Below are 21,900 nucleotides of genomic sequence, written 5' to 3' on the forward strand. Positions count from 1 at the left end.
CCCCAAATTTAACCTAATCCCAAATTAAGCCCTAAAATTAACCTAATCCCAAAACAAGCCCTAAAGTTAACCTAATCCCAAATCAAGCCCTAAATTTAACCTAATCCCAGACCAAGCCCTAAATTTAACTGTCTCTGTTAATGTCAAGTTGTCATAACAAAGACATTTTAAACAATGTCAACTTTGCTTTAATAGTGTCATAATTTACCGAATGACAATTAATAACAGTCCTAAACATTCAGAAAGAGTCATTTATGTTCATAACAGGTGTTATGTCATGTTTATGACAGTGTCATGTCAGTCTTATGTACACCTCTTCAAATAAAGTGTTACCGGCTTTTTTTTTTTTTTAGAATTAGGATTTTATATAACCGAGCAACACCAAGAAAAGGATCCCACACGGTGACGCTGCCACCGCCATGTTTAACACTGGGTACGGTGTCTAGAAGGTCACACGTTTGTAGCTAGCCGCCCTAAATAAAGCAGCTTAATGAGGCCAAAGCACGGTGGTGGCGGCGTTATGCCGTGGTGACACGCTTCCTCAGCAGGATCGTGAGAGATGGTCGGAGTTGATGGGAAGACGGATGCAGCTAAATACGAGGCGATGCGGTCGGTTCAGGGATGATGAACACCGATTATCCATCCTTTACCTGCAGCTGCTCCTCCATTCTAGAAAAGTGTCTGGGTTTACAGTTTTCCATTGTCTGGAATAAAGAACAGTTTCCAGTTTCCAAAATTTTATTGTTTAAGATAAAAAAAATTGTGAATTTCAAAAAAAAAAAAAAAATCAAGATCTTTATACATAGATTTATTCACATGAAGGTGGATGTGTCTTATATTGGATTTGCCACATTAAAAGTCAAGTTTTAGTGCGACTCGTTTGTCGTTTCTTTGTCTTCTTAGTCAGCAATCGAACCTGTAGGTGGACGCCGTCTCATTCAGTTTCCAGTTTCCCTAAATGTACTGATTGATATAAAAAATTGTGAATTTCAGAAATAAAATCAAGGTCTTTATACATAGATTTAGTCACATGAGGATGATTTGGAGTCAAGTTTTAGTGCGACTCGTTTGTCGTTTCTTTGTCTTCTTAGTCAGCAATCGAACCCGTAGGTGGATGCCGTCTCATTCAGAAACACAAAACTGGGTAATTTGTCGCCGTCTTTGGCTGTTTGAGCTTCTTAGAGCAGAACCCGTGATTCTGGTTTGACAATATTTGGATCTGTGGACACACACAGACAATAAAATGTAACCTGGCCCACATGTGAGCGGCTCTCTTCCTTCATGGGCAAAAATATTTTTAATTTGAAAAAAACTAATTTCTCAGCTCTCACTCGCCGTCCCCTGATCCGCGGTTTGATCTCTAGTCGACAGACATCGATCTGAGATGCAGACAAGGGTAGGTTTCAGAGGTCATCGTGTTTTCATGACGACATCTTACACTGCTTCGCCACATGCAGAGGAAGAGGCCTGATGACAAACCTAAAAAAATAACTAACAATGATTGAAAAATTGTTGACTACAAAACCACATTAGCTCATTAAACTATTCTGCTTTAGAATATTAGGGCTAGAGCAGGGGCGTCAGACTCATTTCTCCATGGGGCCACTTTGGCATCATAAAGTCATTAAAAGGGCCGGTTGGAATTGTATAGATGACACTTTTCATTCCAGTTTACAAAAACAATTAAAAAGAAAATTCACAGTAACATAAAAGTAGAACCCTTAGTCCCAAATTATGCAATTTAAATTGATATTGGGCTGAGTTACACTTTAAACTCATCATTTTGCATCACTTTTTCTCCTTTTGGACATTTCTGGGTTGTTTTAATGTGTTGTGGGAAAAGCTGACCTCTAGTGGCAGGATGCTGTTACTACACAGTAAAAAAAAAATCAACATTCGCTACAGGAGGAACAGTTTTAGCCGCTTTATATACTTTAAAAGGATAAATGCCTCTACTTTATGACATAATACGCCTTTTTAAGCGTTTGAGGGCTGGAGAAATTACCTCGACTGGCCGTATTCGGCCCGCGTGCCTTGAGTTTGACACACGTACTTTAGATACAGGGAAGAAGGTGTTCAAGAGCTTTTTGTCTGACCGGTTCTTTTTAAGTGATTTCCTGAGGTTGATCAGTTAATTCATGATTTATCAAGTGAGAAAGTTGCTTTCCTCATACAGCACCAGGTTAATATGTTAGCTTAATGAATGAAACCATAATCTGAAAACTGCTAATTTGTATTTTCTCTCTGGTGTTTAAAATGTCTTGTGACAGAAAAGCAAAATCAGGAGAACTCCTTTAGGAGGTAAATACTTTTCACAGCAGTGTAGCCTTAATAAACTCAGATTAAAGGAAGCAGCGTCCACAAGTGGCTGTTTTTCATTTTTCAATATTAGTTTACTTCAATAAATTTCTGGTTTATTGAAGTAAGGCAATAAAAGGACAGCTATAGAGTTGCTAAAAAACATTAATTAAGCTGTTTTTGTAAATAAAACCAGACGTCATATCCGCTCCTGACCTGTTGGTGATTTATTTCAGATTTAAAGTCACATTTAAGTTTAGCTTTTCATCAGCAGGTTGCTTTTTAATAATCTAACGGATCATTTGGACTTATTTGATCTGGTTGGGATAAAGTCTTCTCTTTCTTTCAGGTCCTGATTGCGACGCCGAGCCTTCTGGATGCCAGCGCTTCCACTTCATGCCCCGTTTTGTCCGATTCCTACCAGGTAGGGCTCTTTGCTTTTGTCTTGCATGAGTGAAATATGAAGCGTTATCTCTCTCAGAAGTCTTTTTTTTTTTCCTGTTCTCCTTCCGTGCACCGGGTGGCGCTGTCGCACTGCGGCAGCAGCGGCGTCTGTCACAGCGGCTCGTGCCTCCTACCTTCATGCCATCAAAAAGCAATTCCTCTCCCAGCTCTCCCAATTTCAAGAAGCAGCAGACAGACACTTATCCGCCTCTTTTACAAAAGCACAGCAACGGCCTGATCTAATGTTTCTGATGTGATCTGTGAGGAGGAAGGCGGTTAGAGGGGGATCATGGCGTTACACTGAGAAGAGAGCCGCGTCTGCTCTGTTTGCATGAGTTGCTGTTGAACTCAGCTTTTTTACGGCCTGGGCGATTATACACACACCGCAGAGCTACGGTGCAGGGAGAAAGAAAACACACCCTCTCTCAGCTCCAGTGTTGCATCTGGTGATTAAAAACTAGTGTCTGGTTCTGAAACTTTGCCCAGTGGTAGCACAGTCGCGTTGCACCGTGAAGGTCCTGAATTCAAATCCTGGTCTGGGATCTTTCTACATGGACGATGCATGCTCTCCCTGTGCATCTGTAAGGTCTCTCTAGGTACTCCAGCTTCTAAAATCTGATTGCCAGGTCTGTTGTATGACTCTAAATTGCCCTTAGGTATGAATGTGTGTGCCTGCTAGGGCTGGACGATTTTGGAAAATAATCTAATTGCGATTTTTTTTTTTTCTTAAAATTGCGATTTAATGCGATTTTTTTCATATCTTTTTAAACATATACAAACAACAAATCATTTTGTTTCCTCGCTGTGCAGATTAGTTGCTAAAAGACCCACAGCATCTAAACTCAGAGCAGAAATTATTGCATTCTGACTACGATATATTTCAACCAAAATTGCAATTTTGACTTTTCTCTGCGTTAACCACAAGCAATAAAAATGGCGTCTAAATAAAGACGTTTGTAAACGACGACTATTCAAAACAAGAACTTTTAATGTTTCTATTAATCAGAATATTATTCAAGAGAACAGCTTTTAGTTGACTTGGACATCAATCCTTGTTGAACATAAAGTCCAACCAACAAGCAAGTCAATGTATTAAACTGATTGACCAGAACTTAATGCTATGTATGATTATATGAACTCTAAAACAAGTAATAAAATTAGATTATCTCACTGCTGCAACTGTCTTCCCTTCCATGTGGAAGAGAAGACAGCCAAAAACATAGCCAAAAATTGCAGACTCTGCGATTTGGAAATTGCGTTTTTTTAAATCGCGATTATATTGAAAATGCGATTAATTGTTCAGCCCTATAAAAAATACAACCCTGGTTTTTTTGTTTTTGTTTGTTTTTTTAAAGCTCACCTCAGCTGCTCATGGTTGCTGCGTCGTTTTCAAACCTGTTGGATTCGGAAGCCTCTGTGGTTGTGATAAAACAGCAAAGCTTGAGTCCAGTAATCCCTCTCATATTGTCGCTCGTCTCTTCTGATGTCAAATGTCTCGTCCAGAAGCATAAGTTGGACCAAAAACGGGTCGTTTATTTCTGACAATGATCCCACACACAGCAGAAAATCTTCAACAAAAAAGCTGGTGCAGTGTCCTAGTCAAAGTCCAGACCTTAAAGTAGCAATAAGTGAGAGATTTACTGCAAAGAATTAACCAAAAACATTTACATTTGTCACCTCAGATGGAAGTAACATTCCCTATAAACAATCAGTCCTCTCCATCAACAATGTCTGTCATGTTTTTCTCCATTCTAACCGAGAGCTACGGTCCAGAACTACTTCGGTTCAGAGTGCAGCCAGTGTTTACTTCCTGGTTCCTCAGCCAATCATATGAGAGTTCCCAGGGTTCCCAGCACAGAGCATTTGGTATTTTATGTTGACAAAACAGCAGCATCCTGGAATATGTGAACGTCTAGTCAAGGATTTACTGTGAAACAATGAAAAAAAAGAAGTTATTCTAGTTGTAGCTTTAGAAAAGTTGGAAAAAAGTACTTTAGATCAGAAATCCCCAAGGATAGATTTAGCTTAATTCTTATTAATAGAAACAATTAAGTATGTATGTTTGTTAACGTATGAAAGAAGTCTGGTCAAGGATTTATTTAGCTTATTCCTTTGTTTTTTCCTGTGAAACAATAGAAAAAAATAAGTTATTCTAATTGTAGCTTTAGAAAAGTTAGACAAAATTACTTTAGATCAGAAATCCCCAAGGATATATTTAGCTCATTTCTTCTTATTAATAGAAACAATTAAGTCTGTATGTTTGTTAACGTATGAAAGAAGTCTGGTCAAGGATTTATTTAGCTTATTCCTTTGTTTTTTCCTGTGAAACAATAGAAAAAAAATTGGTTATTCTAATTGTAGCTTTAGAAAAGTTAGACAAAATTACTTTAGATCAGAAATCCCATAAGAATATATTTAGCTTATTTCTTCTTATTAATAGAAACAATTAACTTTGAATCGTCTTGTTACTGAAAAGTGCTAAATAAATAAACTTGCCTTGATTGAAGCCAGTAAGAGGACGTAAAGTTTCAGCAGCGTTTCACAGCAGCAACGGACCGTTAAGAAACGGCGTATCAGATTGTCAGTGGCAGGCCGCTGTACCAATTTGAGCCACCAGGTGTCATAATTACTTATTGCTCCTTTAAAGTGGTTGAGATGTGATGGTGGGACCTTCAGATAGTTCTGCAGAACCCCTCAGTGTTGGAAACAGGAGTGGACCACAGGGATGTGAGAGAAAACGGAACTGAAAGTAGGTAAAATCCTGATTATATTAGTGTATTTTTCATTTATTTAAGCAGGTAAATCAAACTATTTGCCAATTGAATAAGATTTTTGCACTTTAAATAAGAACAATTCATCTCCATCATCTTATTTCAAGTGTAGGATGTCTAATTATCTTATTTTAGGGGTAGAAATTCTCATTTAATTGGTAAATACTCTTATTTAGCTGCTCAAATTGAGTAAAAATATACACATTTTAAGGGAATTTTGCTTACTTTTAGTTCCCTTTTTGCAGTGAAGTTTGATTCCTTCCAATAGGGGGTTTTCACTGACGTCACTGGCCAACTTCCGGTCCGCCATATTGGGTGGCACACTTCCTTATCTCTAGTTGTCGTACACGTATTATCGTATCGCGAATGGATAAGTACGCCAGCACGCTAGAGCGACCAGATAAGGACGTATATCTGAGGAAATGTTCCGTGATCGACCATATGGACCCGTATGCCCTCCACGGTGCCTTGTTTAGCCGTAATCCAGATGCATTACCTGGTGTTCGGTGAAAACCCCTCTGCACACTCTTGAGGAAATGAGAGCTTACAAGGGTCTAGAGGCTCACAACCAGTTCACATCTGGTTATGTACATGAAGGAAATCGCCATCATACGTGGACGGGTGAGTTTTAATAAGATGGTAAAAATGTAAACAATGCGACGCAAATGCGTCGCATGCTTCTGCGGTGGCTGACGGCCGGCGTGCGCGTTAACTGCCAGCCCTCCCTAAACCCTCCGGGTTTCTCACGTATTTGAGCCTTTTCCCGCTGCTGTTTTATTATTTATGTGCATGTATGTGGTGTCGCGGCTGAAGGAAAGAAACTGTAGGCTATTAAATAAAACCGTGCATCTTTAACTTACCAGAATGAAAATGCAGGGAACACACTCTCATTGACATCGGGATACTGTGGAAAGTTATGATCGGTAGTCTTAAAGCCGCGATCCAAGCGAGCCGACAACTCCATTGAGCTTGCTGTCTCTCCCGTGGTTGCGCCTCCAGGCAGGAAAGCGGTGGAAAGTTAACCCGTTTTCTATGTTTTTCCCATGGCGATCATGTGTTGCGCTGTTACAGCCCACAACACAGCAACGGTTTACCATGGTTGAAATGAAGTTACGGTAAAATTAATCAAATTAAAACACGGCTGAGAGAGGGAGTACAGTACGCGGTAGTAATAGGCAGTAGTCTGAGTAGCGGGGGCGGAGCCGCGGAGGCTTTCAATATGGCGGCCACACAAAGTAATACGTCATGACGACCAAGCCCTATACTGCCTAAGGCGTCATACAATGCAGGTCAACGGTGCGAAACGACTGCCACCCAATATGGCGGACGCGCTGAGTAGTCACGTGAGCGTGACGTCAGCTGAAAACCCCCTATTATCACCTCAGTCCTCACCTCCATGCAGGTTGATCACAACATCTCCCCTGTAAGCCAGGCCAACGATGATCCTAACGACTCCCCATTGCAAAGGAGTGAACCGGTTTCTGTTTTATTTGCATGTTTGCATTCCATTACAAGACCTTTTTAGGCAATAATATAAAGCTCGGATCTCTAAGACTTCGACAACTTTATTGTCATTTTGTATGTACAGAGTGCATACAAAATGACATTTTCGTTGCATACAGCATGCAGAGAATGTTCAACCGTTGTTTATGTGCAAAAATAATGGTGCAGAAAGGCATTTGTATGCAAAAGTATCGTGCAGTGCAAATAATATGTGCAAAAATGCAGATATTGCAAAACTTTGTCTGCTATTTAAATGGATAATAGAAGTCCGGCACACCACACCAGACATTTGAATTGAGAAAGCATTCTGGATGGAAAGCGAAACGACTTCTAACTTGCAGGGGGGGGGGGGGGGGACTGTCGTTTTAGGTTTTTTTTACTTTTTTTTTTTTTTCTTCTTTTGGAATTGTTTTGGTTTCTTTTGGTTTGGGGTGTACCGTATTTTCCGGACTATAAGTCGCTCCAGAGTGCAAGTCGCACTAGCCATAAAATGCATAATAAAGAAGGAAAAAACATTTATAAGTCGCACTGGAGTATAAGTCGTTTTTTTGGGGGAAATTTATTTGATAATATACAACATCAAGAACAGACATGTCATCTTGAAAGGCAATTTTAAATAAAAATAGAACGGAGGCAACAACAGGCTGAATAATTGTACGGTTAGCTTACGCTACATGACACAACTGAGAACGTGCCTGGTATGTTAACATAACATATTAAAAGCTATTCAGATAACTATAGCATAAATAACATGCGAAGAAGTTAACCAAAGCGCCCGTGTCACTCCAAATAACTAAAATCCAGTGAAATCTTCATCCTCGGTGTAACTTTCAAGTAACTCCGTTAACTCTGGAGGTAGAAGATGCGGCACTTCCGCTTCTACGTCGCTTACGTCTGATTCAACACAGGCCTAGAGCGCCCTCTTGTGGTTTGGTGTGAAAATAACAGGTGTAATGATATACCGGTAAAAATGTGTAATAATTTCACACATAAGTCGCTCCAGAGTATAAGTCGCACCCCCGGCCAAACTATGAAAAAAACTGCGACTTATAGTCCGGAAAATACGGTATGAGCTTTTTTAGAAGCTCATAACACAGATTTGGCCACAGAGCGTTGCGTAGCGTACTGAGCGGCGGGTCTCTGTGTCGCTGCTGTCCCTTGATTCTAGACGGTGGGAAGGAGGTGCTGTCCATGCACCAGGTGCTGCTGTACCTGCTGCGCAGCAGCAAGGCGCTGGTCCCCGAGGAGGAGATCGCAGACATGCTGCAGTGGGAGCAGCTGGACTGGCAGAAGTACGCCGAGGAGTGCAAGGGCATGATCGTCACCAACCCCGGCATGGTAAGGAGGGCCTCGGCTCGCTGCAAAAAGGGAACTAAAAGTAGGTAAAGTTCTCTCAAAATGAGCGTGTTTGGCCTTACTTTGAGCGGGGAAATAAGATTATCTGCCGGTGGAATAAGATTTTATTGTGTAGTGCATATTAGGGCTGAACAATTAATCGCATTTTCAATATAATCGCGATTTAAAAAAACGCAATTTCCAAATTGCAGAGGTCTGCAATTTTTGGCTATGTAACAATTAGGGAATTAGACACGTCCATTAGGTGTTGGTAAAATGTTTAAAGTGGGTTTGCCTCCACATGGAAGGGAAGAGAGTTGCAGCAGTGAGATAAACTAATTTTATTACTTGTTTTAGAGTTTATATAATCATATATAGCATTAAGTTCTGGTCAATCAGTTTAATACATAGACTTGCTTGTTGGTTGCACTTTATGTTCAACAAGGGTTGATGTCCAAATCAACTAAAAGCTATTCTCTTGAATAATATTCTGATTAATAGAAACATTAAAAATTCTTGTTTTAAATAGTCGTCGTTTACAAACATCTTTATTTAGAGGCCATTTTTGTTGCTTGTGGTTAACGCAGAGAAAAGTCAAAATTGCAATTTTGGTTGAAATATATTGCAGGCAGAACGCAATCATTTCTGCTCTGAGTTTAGATGCTGTGGGTCTTTTAGCAACTAATCTGCACAGCGAGGAAACAAGTTGATTTATTGTTTGTATATATGTTTAAAAAGACATGATAAATTAAACTGGGGAAAAAAATCGCATTAAATCGCAATATTAAGAAAAAAATCGCAATTAGAATATTTTCCAAAATTGTTCAGCCCTAGTACATATAATTAGCTTATTTTAGGTGTCAAAACACCTAAAACACATTGGCAGATAATCTTATCTGCTCAAATCAAGGACAAATACACTTATGATGAGGAAATTTGACTTATTTTTAGTCAGTATTTTTGTCTGAACTTCTCAGGAGCGTAACTGGTAACTTCCTGTTAGCGCTGAAACCTTAGCGCTACCGTCCAATCAGACGCTGGCTAGGTTAGAAGGCGAGGCTAGACAGCACACTGCAAAAAAAGGGAACTAAATGAAAGTCAAATGAGTGAATTTGTTCTTGATTTGACCAGATAAGTAAGACTATTTGCCAATGGAGTGAGTATTTCGACCACTAAAATAAGATATTTAGATTTACTCTCCGCTTGAAATAAGATGATGGAGATGAGTTGTTCCCCACTTTATGTGCAAAAATCTTATTCCATTGGCAGATCATCCTATTTAGCTGCTCAAAGTAAGGACAAATACACTAATTTCAAGATTTTACTTACTTTTAGCTCCCTTTTTGCATCGCAACGACTGTTTCATGTCGACGTTTAGAAGCTTTTAGACTCGATGACAGAAACGGAAAAAATTCAGCTTTTTTAGCAGATTAAAGTGGTTTAGCCTCTGAAGTGAAGCTGTATGTGTGAGGCTTGACTCGGTGGAACACGAGCAGCTGCTGCTTCCTTCCTTCCTTCCTTCCTTCCTTCCTTCCTTCCTTCCTTCCTTCCTTCCTTCCTTCCTTCCTTCCTTTCTTCCTTCCTCCTTCCTCCTTTTTCCTTTCTTACCAGCTTCCTTCCTTCCTTCCTTCCTTCCTTCCCTTGCTCGCATTCCATCCTGCTTGCTTGCTTGCTTCCTTCCTTCCTTCCTTCCCTTGCTCCCATTCCATCCTGCTTGCTTGCTTGCTTGCTTGCTTGCTTCCTTCCTTCCTTCCTTCCTTCATCCTTACCTTGCTCCCATTCCATCTTCCTTCCTTCCTTCCTTCCTTCCTTCCTTCCTTCCTTCCTTCCTTCCTCCTTACCTTGCTCCCATTCCATCCTCCTTCCTTTTTTCCTTCCTCCTTACCTTGCTCCCATTCCATCCTCCTTCCTTCCTTCCTTCCTTCCTCCTTACCTTGCTCCCGTTCCATCCTGCTTGCCTTCCTCCCTCCATACCGTCCTTCCTTCCTTCCTTCCTTCCTTCCTTCCTTCCTTCCTTCCTTCCTTCCTTCCTTCCTTCCTTCCTTCCAAGCCGCCTCCCTCACTACCTGCATAGTGAAACCCACTTGTTTCCTTCCTCTCTACCTTCCTTCCTTCCTTCCTTCCTTCCTTCCTTCCTTCCTTCCTTACTTTGCTCCCATTCCATCCTGCTTGCCTCCCTCCCTCCATACCTTCCTTCCTTCCTTCCTTCCTTCCTTCCAAGCCGCCTCCCTCACTACCTGCATAGTGAAACCCACTTGTTTCCTTCCTCTCTACCTTCCTTCCTTCCTTCCTTCCTTCCTTCCTTCCTTTCTTCCTTCCTCCTTCCTCCTTTTTCCTTTCTTACCAGCTTCCTTCCTTCCTTCCTTCCTTCCTTCCCTTGCTCGCATTCCATCCTGCTTGCTTGCTTGCTTCCTTCCTTCCTTCCTTCCCTTGCTCCCATTCCATCCTGCTTGCTTGCTTGCTTGCTTGCTTGCTTCCTTCCTTCCTTCCTTCCTTCCTTCATCCTTACCTTGCTCCCATTCCATCTTCCTTCCTTCCTTCCTTCCTTCCTTCCTTCCTTCCTTCCTTCCTTCCTTCCTTCCTCCTTACCTTGCTCCCATTCCATCCTCCTTCCTTTTTTCCTTCCTCCTTACCTTGCTCCCATTCCATCCTCCTTCCTTCCTTCCTTCCTTCCTCCTTACCTTGCTCCCGTTCCATCCTGCTTGCCTTCCTCCCTCCATACCGTCCTTCCTTCCTTCCTTCCTTCCTTCCTTCCTTCCTTCCTTCCTTCCTTCCTTCCTTCCAAGCCGCCTCCCTCACTACCTGCATAGTGAAACCCACTTGTTTCCTTCCTCTCTACCTTCCTTCCTTCCTTCCTTCCTTCCTTCCTTCCTTCCTTACTTTGCTCCCATTCCATCCTGCTTGCCTCCCTCCCTCCATACCTTCCTTCCTTCCTTCCTTCCTTCCTTCCAAGCCGCCTCCCTCACTACCTGCATAGTGAAACCCACTTGTTTCCTTCCTCTCTACCTTCCTTCCTTCCTTCCTTCCTTCCTTCCTTCCTTCCTTCCTTCGTCCTTACTTTGCTCCTATTCCATCCTGCTTGCCTCCCTCCCTCCATACCTTCCTTCCTCCATTCCTTCCTTCCTTCCAAGCTGCCTCCCTCACTACCTACGTCCCTCCCACTTGTTTCCTCTCTCATTTCCTATCTCCCTGCCGTCTTTCTTCTCGTTACCCACCTGTGACCTATGACCCTGGCGCTGTAGGTAGTGTATATGTATATGGCAGGTGACTGACTGATGCCACCCCCCCCCCCCCTCTCTCTCTACAGAAGCCCAGCTCGGTGCGCATCGACCAGCTGGACAGGGAGCAGTTCAACCCGGACGTCATCACCTTCCCCGTCATCGTCCACTTCGGCATCCGGCCCGCTCAGCTCAGCTACGCTGGAGACCCTCAGTAAGATCACGCCTCCGCTGCCCGCCAACAAACACGCTCCTGCAGGAGGAGGGCGGTGGGGGGGGGGGGGGGTGGACACAGATAGTGTCCATAGTGACATCCTGGCATGCGTCGTCACGGGTAAGGGCCTCTGTGGTTTGCTGCTGGTGAATAGTGATGCAGCACCAGGGGCTCCGAGCAGGAGAGCCGTCCTGTGTTGCTGCATAATTATCAGAGGGACAACCCCCCCCCCGTGCTTCTGTCCTCCAGACTGTCACGGCCGCTCTAAAGCAGCTACACTCCTCCTCCCTGCAGGTTTCTGCTTTAAAGCCACAAACGTCGTCGTGGTTTCTTGGCCAGCTTCTCAGCTCTGGATGAACCTAGAAGCAGAAAATTCAGCATCGGAGAAAGTTTCTGTCTCCAGACTTTAATAAGAAACCTTCTGTCCTTCTGTCCTTCCTTCTTTGTTGGCATTCATCCTTTCTCCCTCCTTCCCTTTCCTTCTTTCTCCATCCCTTCCTCCCTTCCAAGCTTCCTTTCTTTCTTCCTTCCTTCCTTCCTTCCTTCCTTCCTTCCTTCCTTCCTTCCTTCCTTCCTTCCTTCCTTCCTTCCTTCCTGCTGCCTCCATCACTACTTGCATTCCTCCCACTTATTTCCTTTCCCACTTCCTACCTCCCTACCCTCCTTCCTCCTTTTTCCCTTCCTTACCAGCTTCCTTCCTCCTTTTTCCCTTCCTTCCTTCCTTCCTTCCTTCCTTCCTTCCTTCCTTCCTTCCTTCCTCCTCCTTTTTCCTTCTTAAAACCACTTCCTTCCTTCCTTCCTTCCTTCCTTTCCTTCCTTCCTTCCTTCCTTCCTCCTTCCTTCCTTCCTTCCTTCCTTTCTCTTCCTTCCTTCCTCCTTTTTTCCTTTCTTTCTTCCACTTTCCTTCCTCTTCCTCCTTCCTTCCTTCCCTTCCTTCCTTTTCCTTTCCTTCCTTTCCTCCCCTCTTGTTCCTTTCTTATTCCTTCTGCTTGCCTCCTCCTTCCTCCTTCCTTCCTTCCGTCCTTTCCTTCCTTTCCTTCCTTCCTTCCCCTCCCTTCCTTCCTCCTTCCTTCCTTCCTCCTTCTTTCATAATCCTTCCTTCCTTCCTTTCCTTCCTCCTTTTTCCTTTCTTACCAGCTTGCTTCCTTCCTTCCTTCCTTCCTTCCTTCCTCCTTTTTCCTTTCTTACCAGCTTGCTTCCTTCCTTCCTTCCTTCCTTCCTTCCTCCTTTTTCCTTTCTTACCAGCTTGCTTGCTTCCTTCCTTCCTTCCTTCCTTCCTTCCTTCCTTCCTCCTTTTTCCTTTCTTACCAGCTTCCTTCCTTCCTTCCTTCCTTCCTCCTTTTTCCTTTCTTACCAGCTTCCTTCCTTCCTTCCTTCCTTCCTTCCTTCCTTCCTTCCTTCCTTCCTTCCTTCCTTCCTTCCTTCCTTCCTTCCTCCTTCCCTTGCTCCCTTCCATTCTACCTTCCTCCCTCCCTTTCTTCTGTTTTTCACTCTTGCTGTCTCTGTTTTAGTCCGTCTGTCTTCTAATTTCGTCATTCCTTGCATATTTTCCTTGTTCTGTCCTTCCTCCCCTTCATCCTCGTGTCCTTCCGTTCTACCTTCTGTGCTTTCTCCGTACCCTCGTCGTCTCCTTTGTCCTTATCCGTCCATCCTAGGAAGATGATTCAAATTATTAATTAGTCTAATGCTGGACGATGTAAAAAAAAAAACATATCGATATCGATAATCATCAACAAATTAACAACATTTATTTTAAGTGCAGCCCTGAGCATTTTATGCTGTTGCTTAACAACCTATTTTTAGATAAACACACAAACACTGAATTCAACCCTTTATTCAACCAACTTTTTACCAAAATTTACGTTTTTAAAAAAGAAAAAAAGAACGTGTGCTCTCTGAACTCTTTAAAGGGGGCGGAGCTTGGTTCCTGGGTCTGCGTTGTGATTGGTTGGGAGTGTCTTGTTACTGAAAAGTGCTTTATAAATAAACCTACCTTACATTAGAATGGAAAAGGAATGTAAACCTTTATTCTATATAATTTTATTGACCCTTTTTCCGCGCTAATCATCGATACCTCTATCGATCGGTATATATTGTTATTGAATTATCGTCCAGCCCTAATGTAGATCTTTATGTCATGAACCGGTGCTGCATGAACTGAAGCGAATCAAAACGTATTCATGCGCTGGGATGGCCTAGTCAAAGTCCAGACTTTGGTACGTCTGGGAATCTGTAGGACGACGTGTTCATGATCTCCATCGGATCTGAGCTTGAGACGAAGAACAATGGATCAATTTTACCTATTAAGTGTTTTTTACTCGCCCTTCAGCCTCATGATTACGTGAAGGAGGGGATCATGGGAAACGATGGAGGATCATCATCATTTGCTTCCTCCGATTTAACGCCCCCCTTTTAGCCCTCTGAGCGCTTTTCGTCCCTCTGCTCTCGTTGTCCTCAAAGCGCGGGACGGCGGCAAATTTATGGACGGAGCGGGACATCATTAGCCGGCCGCGCAAACGAGCAGCGAGATGCCCGGCGGCGGGGATTTCCGTGCGCGGCTAATGACGCGTGTAGCGAGGGGCAGCGGCCGTCGCCACGGAGACGAAGAGGCCAGGACGCTGGTCCTTGGCCACCCGGCGCCTTTCTGGCTCCGTCGGGCCGGAACCGGGACGTCGTCGGAGGTCAGGGCACGAAGAGAGGAGAGAGAGACGGAGCGGGATGACGGAAGAGGAGCGAAATCCCTGCAGAGAAATAAATTAGAAATAATGGAGAAGGAAGGTAGACGGAAAAGTGAGCGCTTTCGCTGCTTTCCATACAGGCCTCTTTTCTATTTTAAATGTATAAAAGCAGCAGCTGACAACAAGCCGAGAGCGATTCCTGTCACATTCACGCCTTTAGGAGCAGCAAAGTCTCCTTTGAACTCGTGATCCTCCACTGCACTGCAAAAACAAAAGAAAACATAAGTCAAATTTTCTTGAAATGAGTGCATTTTTCCTTGATTTGAGCTGGTAAATAAGACTATTTGCCAATGGAATAAGATTTTTGCACTTAAAATAAGAACAACTCATCTCCATCATCTTATTTAGAGGGCAGAATATCTAATTATCTTATTTTAGGAGTCAAAATACTCATTCCATTGGCAGATCATGTTGTTTACCTGCTCAAATCAAGGACAAACACACTCATTTCAAGAAAATGTAACTTATTTTAGTTCTGTTTTTGCAGTGTGAGAAGGCAGCGCCTCATCTGCATGGCGGGCTGCACTGCAAAAACGGGTCTAAAAATAAGCAAAATGTTCTTAAACATAGTGTTTTTGTCCTTGATCTGACCAGGTAAATAAGATTATCTGCCAATGGAATGAGTATTTTGACCCCTAATATAAGATAATTAGACATCCTGCACTTGAAATAAGATGATGGAGATGAGTTGTTCCTATTTTAAGTGCAATAATCTTATTTCATTGGCAAATAATCTTATTTACCAGCTCAAATCAAGGACAGATACACAAATTTTAAGAAAATTTTTACTTATTTTTAGTTCCATTTTTGCAGTGTGCGATTGGCCGCTTTGTTTCCCGATGGCGTCTCCAAGCCTCGTTGTTTTTCTCGCCCAAACAGGCTTCGTTACGAGCTGCTTGCCTCATTTCACGTTCTGTTTAAGTCACACCGGTGAGTCGGTTAAACTCTCATCTCATTTGTGAGTGAATGAAGCAAATTAAATGGTATATTCCCTTCACAGTTATTGCTACACTGCAAAACGGAAACTAAAAGTAGGTAAAATGAGTCTATTTTTCCTTGATTTGAGCAGGTATGTAAGACTATTTGCCAATGGAATAAGATTTATGCACTTATAATAAGAACAATTCATCTCTATCATCTTATTTCAAGTGCAGGGTATCTAATTATCTTATTTTAGTGGTAAAATATACTCATCCCACTGGCAAATAGTCTTATTTACATGCTCAAATCAAGGAAAAATATACGAATTTTAAGAACATTTTACTTACTTTTAGTTTCTTTTTTGCATTGTATTTATTGGCATTGTGGGAAAGACGTACACTGCAAAAAGGGAACCAAAATTAAGTAATTTTTACTTGAAATTAGTGCTTTTTTTATTATTTGAGCAGGTAAATAAGATTATTTGCCAGTGGAATAAGATTTTTGCCCTTAAAGTAGGAACAATTCATATCCATCATCATTTTTCAAGTACAGAATATCTAATTATCTTATTTTAGGGGTAGAACTACTAATCCCATTGTCAAATAGTCTTATTTACCTGCTCAAATCAATGAAAAATAGACTAATTTCTATTCTAGAAAATTTTACTTACTTTTAGTTCCCTTTTTGCAGTGTATAAAAGCTTTACAATGCAAAAACAGAACTAAAAATAAGTAAAATTTTCTTGAAATTAATGACATTTGTCTTTGATTTGAACAGGCAAATAAGATTATCTGCCAATTGAAAGAGTAATTTTACCCCTAAAATAAGATAATTAGACATCCTGCACTTGAAATAAGATGATTGAGATGAATTGTTCCAATTTTAAGTGCAAAAATCTTAATCAATTGGCAGATTATCTTATCTACCCACTGAAATAAAGTACAAATACACTAATTTCAAGAAAATTTTAACTTATTTTTAGTTTAGTTTAGTCTGTTTTTGCAGTGTAAAATAGATGTAGGTATTTATCATTTATATTATTTCATACTGAAAAAAGGTAGAAAAATCCGACTTTTAGTGTTTCTACTCTAAGAGAAATCCAATCTTAATAAATCAGTTTTTAATAAAGATGCACCGTATGTCGAATCTGTCACCGCCATATCAGTTTTTTCCAAACCCCAAAGGACTTTTTGGATGAAATATTTGTTGGGTTATTATATCTTGCAGGCCGTGTAAAAACAACCAAAGGGATTCAGGAAAATAGTGAGAGAACGGTATTTGGCATCACAATATTCAGAGGGAGGATCACATATACACGTTTTCCTGAAACTACGCAGCCCTGGTTTTTGAAAACAATATCCAAAGCTCACACTGCAAAAAAGGGAACTAAAAGTAAGTAAAATTTTCTTGAAATCAGTACACTTGTCCTTGATTTAAGCAGAAAAACAAGATTATCTTCCAGTGGAATGCATATTTTTACCCCTAAAATAAGACGATTAGATAAACTGCACTTGAAATAAGCTGTTCCTATATTTAGTGCAAAAATCATGCCAAATCAACATGCCTGCTCAAATCAAGGACAAATGCACTTATTTCAATAAAATTTTACTTACTTTTAGTTCCCTTTTTGCTGTGTACTGTCGGGCATGTTGGGGTCCCAGAGTAACCCCAAAAAAGGGAACTAAAAGTAGGTAAAATGTTCTTGAAATTAGTGCATTTTTCCTTTATTTGAGCAGCTAAATGAGACTATTTGCCAATGTAATAAGATTTTTGCCCTTAAAATAAGAACAATTCATCTCCATCATCTTATTTCAAGTGCAGGATATAAAATTATCTTATTTTTGGGGTAAAGATACTCATTCCATTGAGAGATGGTCTTATTTAGCTGCTCAAATCAAGGACAAATGCACTAATTTCAAGAACATTTTACTTTTAGTTCCCTTTTTGCAGTGTAGCACGCAAAACTTTACATGTCAGGGGGAAAAATATGTTAAAGACTGAAGATATTTGCCATTTATAAAATGATCTAATGATCCAAAGATTGATGTTAAATGATAAATCTAGTAAAGAACGTTGTGGGAGCTATGATGCTGTGGGTCTAATAAAAACCCTAGACGTTGAGGGACGTTTAAATACATAAATCCCAAAGCTCCGCATAGCAGGAAGTGGTTCCCTGTGTCTACAAGGTTTTTCCTCCTCTTCATCGGGTGCTGTGGCTAACAACCGTCCGTTAAACATTAATACTGGCTTCTAACTTTGGATTTTAGACAGGTGGGGTCTTTCTGTCTGGAAATGAGAGTCAAATATATTTAGCTCTGTGATGCGTTATGTGGAAGAGCCTCCTGACAAACTCTGCAGTATGTATTTAAAGTGAAACGCCACAGCTGGCAGCCTATCTGGACCAGTTCTTCATCGTAGTATTAGCGTGTGTAGAGTTCCTGTCGCTCAGGTCCGTTGATCGGATGATCGTTGGCCAAAACGTCCCAAATTTTTGTTTCTCATGCCAGTTAATTTAGCTGCATTTTTTCCTTCCACTAAACTTTCCATTAATGTGTTTGGATACATCCAGCTGTGAGCAGCCAGCTCCTTTAGCAGCGAGTTTTTTTTATGGCTTCTCTTGCTTTCAGACGGCTAGCTGGACAACTAAAGCCAGCTTTGGTCTGCATGTGGGTGTTTTTATTAGCTTTAAGTCAGAATCATCAAAGTTAGCAGACATAAACACCTCTAGGTGTAATTAATCTGTGTGTGTCTCTTTTTCTGAATTAAATAACCAAAATAATTACCTTTTTTTTTTTTTTTCTTTTTTTTTTTTTTTTCCCCAATCACGCTGTAATTGACTACATTTCACGCCTACGTTTACTCTCTCTGGGAGAATATCTGCAGGATGAACCGCGCTGCTGTTGTGTCGGCCATTCAGAAGCATTCAGCCACGGAGACTCTCTTGTTTTGAGGGACAGAAATGCTCTAAGAGATGAACGCTGAGAAGAGGTTGGAGGTGGGAACCAGAGGGGGGGGGGGTTAGCATATGCTAATGAAAGCATCCGCCGCGTCCCCGAGAGCACGCCGCGGATCTGCGGAAAGGTCATCTGAGCGGATTGGGGACGGCGGAGGCCTCCCAGGCTGGGTAGACTCTCTCCCCGCCTCCGTCTCGCCGTCGTTCGGGCGAATCTGCGCGGAGGTGGCGGTGAGCCGATAATCGGGGCGGTAAAGCCTCCTCATTCCCCTCGTCTCGCTCTCTAATGAAGTCCCCGCTATTAAACCCCTGTGATTCCTCTGTTCCTCTGAGCTCCATGCCTCCTTTCCTGTTTCCTTCCTCCCTCCCTCCTTCATCACGCTCTCCCTTTCGAAGCCTCCCGCCTCTCACCCCTCCGTCCTCGGCGGTCATAATTGAATAACTGTGGCTAAATGAGGAGAAAGTCTCCTGAATGGGAGCAGAACGGCTACAGTCAGTGCATCAATCAGGGGCTCTGATTGAAAAGAGGAAGTGGTAGAAAAGGAGAGGGGGGGGGGGGGGGGGGTTCATCTGGCGACTACATGTCACCTTGCCGATAACTCCTCGCCTCCTTTCATATGCAAATCAGAGCAAAGACAATGAAACTTTATGGAAAACGAGGATTGGAATGAGCTCTCCGGTCGCTTACAGCTTTCTTTTTTATGCCGTTAACAATAAAACAAAAGACGGAAACAACTGACGCCTGCTTCACAGCTCCGGGATGCAAATATTCAGCGTGCGTGTGATCTCTGCCTCCGTGTGAAACGCGTCGGTTCTTCACGGCGAAGCAGCCGGTCGGCTTTGGTCTGAAACAATTTAAGCCCAACGAGAAATATTATTGTTCAAAACAATAATAAAAGACGGGGGAGGCTCCTGTCAGTGTGGCGCTAACTGTTTACCGTCGACTCTGCAGGTACCAGAAGCTGTGGAAGAGTTACGTGAAACTGCGCCACCTGCTGGCCAACAGCCCCAAGGTCAAGCAGATCGACAAGCAGAAGCTGACTCAGAGAGAGGTGGGTGGAGAGAGAAAACACGACGACATGTCTGCCTTTAGTTTTATATCTTTTATCTCTTAGTTTTATCTTTTAGTTTTGTCTCTTAGTTTTGTCTTAGTTTTATCTTTTAGTTTTATCTCTTAGTTTAATCTTTTAGTTTTATATCTTAGTTTTATATCTTTTAGTTTTATCTCTTAGTTTTATCTTTTAGCTTTATCTCTTAGTTTTATATTTTAGTTTTATCTCTTAGTTTTATCTTTTAGTTTTATCTCTTAGCTTTATCTCTTAGTTTTATATTTTCGTTTTATCTCTTAGTTTTATCTCTTAGTTTTATCTTTTAGTTTGATCTCTTAGTTTTATATCTTTTAGTTTTATCTTTTAGTTTGATCTTAGTTTTATCTTTTAGTTTTATCTTTTAGTTTTATCTCTTATTTTTATCTTTTAGCTTTATCTTTTAGTTTTATCTTTTAGTTTTAAATCTTAGTTTGATCTTTTAGTTTTACCTCTTATTTTTATCTTTTAGCTTTATATCTTTTAGTTTTATATCTTAGTTTTATCTCTTAGTTTTATCTTTTAGCTCCATCTCTTAGTTTTATCTTTTAGTTTTATCTCTTAGTTTTATCTCTTAGTTTGATCTTTTAGTTTTATCTTTTAGCTTCATCTCTTAGTTTTATCTCTTAGTTTTATCTCTTAGTATTATCTCTTAGTTTTATCTTTTAGCTTCATCTCTTAGTTTTATCTCTTAGTATTATCTCTTAGTTTTATCTCTTAGCTTCATCTCTTAGTTTTATCTCTTAGTTTTATCTCTTAGTATTATCTCTTAGTTTTATCTTTTAGCTTCATCTCTTAGTTTTATCTCTTAGTATTATCTCTTAGTTTTATCTCTTAGTATTATCTCTTAGTTTTATCTCTTAGCTTTATCTCTTAGCTTTATCTCTTTGTTTTATCTCTTAGTTTTATCTCGTAGTTTTGTAGTTTAGATCTTGAATAGTCGTAAGTTTTCTACGATCAAAGGCATAAATTTGCTATATACAAACAACTATAAGGAATTTGGTTGACATTTTGGATCATCTGGCAAAGTTCCAGTAAAGAACCCCGTGCGTTCAAAATGAACTGAAAGTATCCGGTTAGGTTAGAGAAAGATGAATCTAATCACCAGCAAATGGAGGTCTGACAAAGTAAGAGAAAGGACTTTGTAGAGAAAGGACTTTCACAGTTACGCAGCACCATGTTGCCTGTAAGTTTCATCAAAGTACCGGAGTGTGACCCGTAAACTCCAGGCAGGCATCCCATAAGTGTTAAAAGGTGGGAGGAATTACCCACTGGTGTTTGTTCTAAAACCACCAGGAAGTAACTTGTTAGCTTCATCAGCTTATCGGAGAGTGAGCTGTAAGTTCAGTGTCCCTAATATCCAGAAAAATTGTGAAAAGGTGACCTGTACAGTGTAATCTGTAAATCAGGGATTGCTGCAAAGCCATCAACAATGCAGACGACTGTCCACTGTGGCTCTACGCTCTTTCAGGAGGAGTGAATGCTGCTTGGAGAGACTTGATGCAACCTGCTGGGTTTCCTTAGAGAGGAAACTTTATGACCAACCTGGAGGATTTGATGGAATTTGACTTTGGAAAGAGCCTTGAGATGACATGTTTCATGAATTGGCGCTATATAAATGAACTAAAATTGAATTGAAAACCATTTTTCCATAGAAGGTGAGCTGTAAGTTATTGGAAAGCTGGCTGTAATGTCCAGGGAAGCACTGGAACAGAGTAGCCAAGTACCTGTAAACTGTGGAGAACTAGCTTTAAGGGAGAAAGTACACATATTGATGTATGTATTGCTACTAAACGTTAACATATTCCTTCTGTGTGAGTAGTAGACATGTGGAAACTAGCTGCCTGGAAGCATTAACATTGAAAAACCAATTAAGAAGTGTTTTTTTTACTGGTTTCCATAATTTGACTAGATTATTTTCTTTAATTTAAAGGGTTTCACATAAAAGGTGACTCAGTTGTTATGTATTCAGCGCAGAAATCGTGTATTTGTGTCATGGACGGACCCAAAGAGCACCAACCCCTCTCTGTAGCAGTCGGACGGTTTCGTCTGTGCTCCTATTGTTTTAAGTCAGGCATGAAAATGCGAAGCCCCTCCCCCCCCCCACCTCGTCTTCGCTGCATAATTAAGATGAATTTCCCGCTCTGAATAAAACGCCAGCAACAGCTCCCCCAGCGCCGGGCGTGAAGGTCAGCCCGGCGTTGGGGAGCACGGCTGGAAAAGGTTTAGATTCGGTGAAGTAATGACCGTGCAGCCACAGGGAATCCCCGCCGCCTCGCCGCCGCCCGGGTGGCCCTGAGCGAGCGCACCACACCGCACCGGCTCTTCTCTGCCCTTCCTCATTTAAGGGGACGAACCAGGTAGCTCGGCGAAGCGGCGGCGGCGGCTAACGGGCCCCGACAATGCCGGACCAATTAGCC

At 41.5% G+C, this 21,900-nt stretch overlaps 1 protein-coding gene across 1 annotated transcript in view; it reads left to right on the plus strand.

Annotated features, from left to right (window-relative positions):
* drosha (drosha ribonuclease III) overlaps nt 1-21,900 on the plus strand; it is a 210,356-nt gene that overhangs the window by 26,252 nt on the left and 162,204 nt on the right. Inside the window, exons 12-15 of the mRNA XM_036125221.1 lie at nt 2,648-2,722; nt 8,185-8,354; nt 11,659-11,783; nt 19,348-19,447. Coding sequence (XP_035981114.1) covers nt 2,648-2,722; nt 8,185-8,354; nt 11,659-11,783; nt 19,348-19,447 — 470 coding nt within the window. The remainder of the gene's footprint in view (nt 1-2,647; nt 2,723-8,184; nt 8,355-11,658; nt 11,784-19,347; nt 19,448-21,900) is intronic.

This window comes from Fundulus heteroclitus, chromosome 21 (assembly GCF_011125445.2).
Source record: "Fundulus heteroclitus isolate FHET01 chromosome 21, MU-UCD_Fhet_4.1, whole genome shotgun sequence".
Lineage (NCBI taxonomy): Eukaryota > Metazoa > Chordata > Actinopteri > Cyprinodontiformes > Fundulidae > Fundulus > Fundulus heteroclitus.